The sequence below is a fragment of the Gadus macrocephalus genome, chromosome 13 (genome assembly GCF_031168955.1).
Source record: "Gadus macrocephalus chromosome 13, ASM3116895v1".
NCBI classification, from domain to species: domain Eukaryota; kingdom Metazoa; phylum Chordata; class Actinopteri; order Gadiformes; family Gadidae; genus Gadus; species Gadus macrocephalus.
Genome location: NC_082394.1, coordinates 2,838,305 through 2,842,391, shown reverse-complemented (window position 1 = coordinate 2,842,391; position 4,087 = coordinate 2,838,305). Strand labels below are relative to the sequence as shown.

At 51.1% G+C, this 4,087-nt stretch overlaps 1 protein-coding gene across 2 annotated transcripts in view; it reads left to right on the top strand.

Moving 5' to 3' along the window:
• Positions 1-3,852, top strand: part of LOC132470826 (cysteine and glycine-rich protein 1-like) — a 4,533-nt gene extending 681 nt beyond the window's left edge. The window contains exons 2-6 of one of the 2 annotated variants that reach the window (XM_060069715.1): positions 559-668; positions 1,885-2,053; positions 2,544-2,673; positions 3,074-3,167; positions 3,405-3,852. In XM_060069715.1, coding sequence (XP_059925698.1) covers positions 560-668; positions 1,885-2,053; positions 2,544-2,673; positions 3,074-3,167; positions 3,405-3,481 — 579 coding nt within the window. In that variant the 5' untranslated portion in view covers position 559 and the 3' untranslated portion in view covers positions 3,482-3,852. Of the gene's footprint in view, positions 1-537; positions 669-1,884; positions 2,054-2,543; positions 2,674-3,073; positions 3,168-3,404 lie in introns of those variants that run through there. The other variant, XM_060069716.1, reaches the window with a different exon arrangement.
• The last annotated feature ends 235 nt before the right edge of the window (positions 3,853-4,087 follow it).

The following is a 4,087-nucleotide window of genomic DNA, read 5'->3' as shown; positions in this document are numbered from 1 at the left end:
AGTTGAATTATTACAAAGTCAAATGGAAGGAATTAGAATTGGAATTGTTTCGGAACAATATTCCTAAACAGAGGCAGAACACTCAAGATAACTTAAACTCAAACTATTGCTGTCGGTTAGTTGCTGTTTTGTTGTTCAAAGTCATATCCAATCGAATGACCTAAGCCCTGGAAGAATGTGCTTCAATGACAGGCCCTTTGAGAGTCATCTAAACAGAGGGAACCACAGGTATCTAATAGCAGGCCTACACTATCACAAACTGCTACGTTGCCTTTTAAAGACATTGTGACGTCTCCACTCTCAGAGTCGTCCCAGACCTGTATTTCCCTACCAGGACGTCCTCAGACGTCCTCTTGAGCCCCTGCACTCGGTAGAGTCGAACCCCTGCCCTAGGCAGGGGTTCGACTCTACCTAGTGCCGGGACTCAAGAGGACGTCCTCAGACGTCCTCTCGAGTCCCGGCACTAGGTAGAGTCGAACCCCTGCCATAGGCAGGATGGAGCCCAGTGTGTACACAGTGGAGGGGGAATGTATACAGACGCTGGCCTGCTTCCCGCAGAATGCCTTTCGGAGGAGGAAACAAGTGCGGTCGCTGCCAGAAGACGGTCTACTTCGCCGAGGACGTCCAGTGTGAGGGCCAGAGCTGGCACAAGTCCTGCTTCCAGTGCAGTAAGTGTGTGTGTGTGTGTGCTGTGTGTGTGTGTGTGTGTGTGTGTGTGTGTGTGTGTGTGTGTGTGTGTGTGTGTGTGTGTGTGTGTGTGTGTGTGTGTGTGTGTTTGTGTGTGTGCCTGTCTATGTGTGTGTGTGCGCGCCTGTGTGTGTGTGTATGTGTGTGTGTGTGTGTGTGTGTGCATGTGCGTGCATGTTTGCATTTGTGTGTGTGTGTGTATGTGTGTGTGTGCGTGTCTGCATGTACGCGTGTTTGCATGTGTGCGTGTGCGTTTGTGTGTGTACTTGCTTCTGTGTGTATGTGAGGGGAGCACCCCCCCCCCCCCCCCCCCTCCCCCCCTCCAGAAGACGTGTGTCTCCCCCCCTTAAGGTCAGGCAGTAGCAGGGTGGAATGCAGAGCATTTGGCACCGGCGTTCAGAGCCAGGCGTCAGCAGTGTTGCCTCGAGAAACCACTGCCCTTATTTGGGCACAATCAAACATGTGATTCGCATCCTATCTTCCTTATATGGAAGAGAGACGGTCAGATCTCTGTGCACACCAGTGAGAATGTGTTTCACAGCCCCGGTTGTTGATGATGTGGTGATTACATCAATCACGTCATTTATACATTGAAAGTATTAATGCTTCACTTATTAACGCATATTTACCAAGGGTATTAAGCGGCTAAGAGGTTGTCTTCAGTTGGATTGGCTGTGCTGTAGATGCCTGTATGAGACAACAATACAAACTCACTCCAAATGTAATTGTCTTCTGTGTGTGTGTGTGTGTGTGTGTGTGTGTGTGTGTGTGTGTGTGTGTCTGTGTGTGTGTCTCTGTGTGTGTGTGTGTGTGTGTGTGTGTGTGTGTGTGTGTCGCTGTGTATGTTTGCGTGTGTTTGTGTGCGTTTTTCTCTCTCCACTCTCCACTCCACTCCAAATGTAATTGTCTTCTGTGTGTGTGTGTGTGTGTGTGTGTGTGTGTGTGTGTGTGTGTCTGTGTGTGTTTGTGTGTGTTTGTGTGCGTTTTTCTCTGCGTATGTGTGTGTGTCTGCGTGTGTCTGTGTGTCTGTCTTTGTTTACGTGTGTGTGTGTGTGTGTGTGTGTGTTGTACATTTGTGTGCGCGTGCATGCGTGTGAGTGGTACATTTGTGTGTGCGTGCGTGTGCTTGTATATTCATGCGTGTGCGTTGTATATTTGTGTGTGTGCGTGCGTGCGCGTTTTCCTCGGCGTGTGTAGTGGTGTGCAACAAGAGCCTGGACAGCACAACGGTGGCCGTCCACGTGGACGAGATCTACTGCAAGTCCTGCTACGGCAAGAAGTACGGGCCAAAAGGCTACGGGTTCGGGGGCGGAGCCGGGACCCTGAGCACGGACCGCGGCGAGCACCTCGGGATCAGGCATGAAGCGTAGGCAACACAGCGCCGCCAACCAGACATTAGTAATGGATCGATGGGAAGGACGGATGGATCTATTCATCCACACACTCACCCACCCGTCGATTAATCCATCATCTCACGCAAACAATCATCCATCCCTCAACTCACCCACTCACCTGTCCATCAATCATCCATCAACTCACCCACTCACCTGTCCATCAATCATCCCTCAACTCACCCACTCACCTGTCCATCAATCATCCCTCAACTCACCCACTCACCTGTCCATCAATCATCCCTCAACTCACCCACTCACCTGTCCATCAATCACTCATCCATCCACCCAACAACACAAACCCATCCATCAATCATGCATCCGTCCATCCACACACGCACTCACCCACCAATCGCCCATCCATCAGTCAATCATCCATCCACCCACCCACACACCTGTCCATCAGTCAATCATCCATCCACCCACCCACTCACCCATACTCCTACCCCCCCCCCCCCCTTACAGCCCAGCTGCCCACCAGCCCACCAACAACCCCAACGCCTCCAAGTTTGCCCAGAACCTGCCGGGCTCGGACGTGTGTCCGCGCTGCAGCAAGACGGTCTACGCCGCCGAGAAGGTCATCGCGGGGGGCAACGTAAGAGGAGTCACCTGACCTCGCAGCGCCCAAAGCTACAGCACACCCACAGGATGGAGGGTTATGAGGGGAGGGGAGGGGAGGGGAGAGGGGGTTACGGTACGGTTTAGGTGAGGTAAGGAAAGGATAGGGTAAGGTAAAGGATTGGTTAGGTACCGAAGGTTAAGTGATGTGAGGTTAAGATTATGGTTAAAGTTAAGGTTATGGTTATGGTTAATGTTAAGGTTAATGTTATGGTTAAGGTAAGACGATTAGATACCACAAGATTATAAGCCACCCCTACTGGTGATAAATCCTTTGAGTGAAAATGTTTTGGAGCTGGGTGTGAATGAAGGAAAGAACCAGTGGTGGTTAGCCAATGACATCTGTCTCTAACCCAAATCACTCCTCCCGCATCCAGTCCTGGCATAAAGCCTGCTTCCGCTGTGCCAAATGTGGCAAGGGGCTGGAGTCCACCACGGTGGCCGACAAAGACGGAGAGATCTACTGCAAAGGTCTGTTCACTATAGTGCTCAAGACGGAACACTTTTTGTGAAATCACAGTGAAAAATGAACGCAGTCTCACAGCGTTGCCAGTTTTCTATCTTTCTATCTATCTTTCTATCTTTCTATCGCTCTATCTCTCTATTTCTCTATCTACAGTATATATCGCTCTATCTCTCTATCTCTCTATCTCTATCATAGTGTCCAACGTATTGTGTCATAACCTCTTCTCTGTCTGGATTACCCAGCATGCTACGGGAAGAACTTTGGCCCCAAGGGATTTGGGTTCGGCCAGGGGGCCGGTGCTCTGGCGTACGCTCAGTGAAGAGGCGTCGGCCCCCAGCACCCCAGCACCCCAGCACCCCAGCACCCCAGCACCCCAGCACCCCAGCACCCCAGCACCCAGCACCCAGCACCCAGCACCCTCTCCGGGGAGCCCTCTGCCGCTAGCTGCAGCTCCCTTGGTCCGTTGCCGTGGACGGAAGCGTAGGACCCCCAGGAGCGACGGCACCCAGCTGTTGGTATCGTGGGCTCTGAGCTTAACGCGCGAACCGCTTGACAGTTTGAGCCTCACTCCCAGACATAGCTCTGCATTTTTCCTTCTCTTTTTGCTCTTGGGATAAAAAATGAAGGTGTAATAATTTCAAATAAAAAAAAAAATTCATTTGAGCAGCAATAAACTTCACACAAAAGCTACACTAATGTTAGATGTGTATTTTCCTTTTCTTTGAAACGTGGCTCTGGTCTAAGGGAGATGGATGGTATTTCCGTGGCTGTGCGGTCATGTCTGCTAGGTACACTACTCCTCGATGACATCATCTAAACATCTCTCACCTCACGTCTCGCTTTTAACAAATACGGCCAGCTTTGGAAGCCGGCCAGCGGGGTCTGCTGGAAGGCAGTTGTGTGTTTGGCTGTGGACGAACCATTG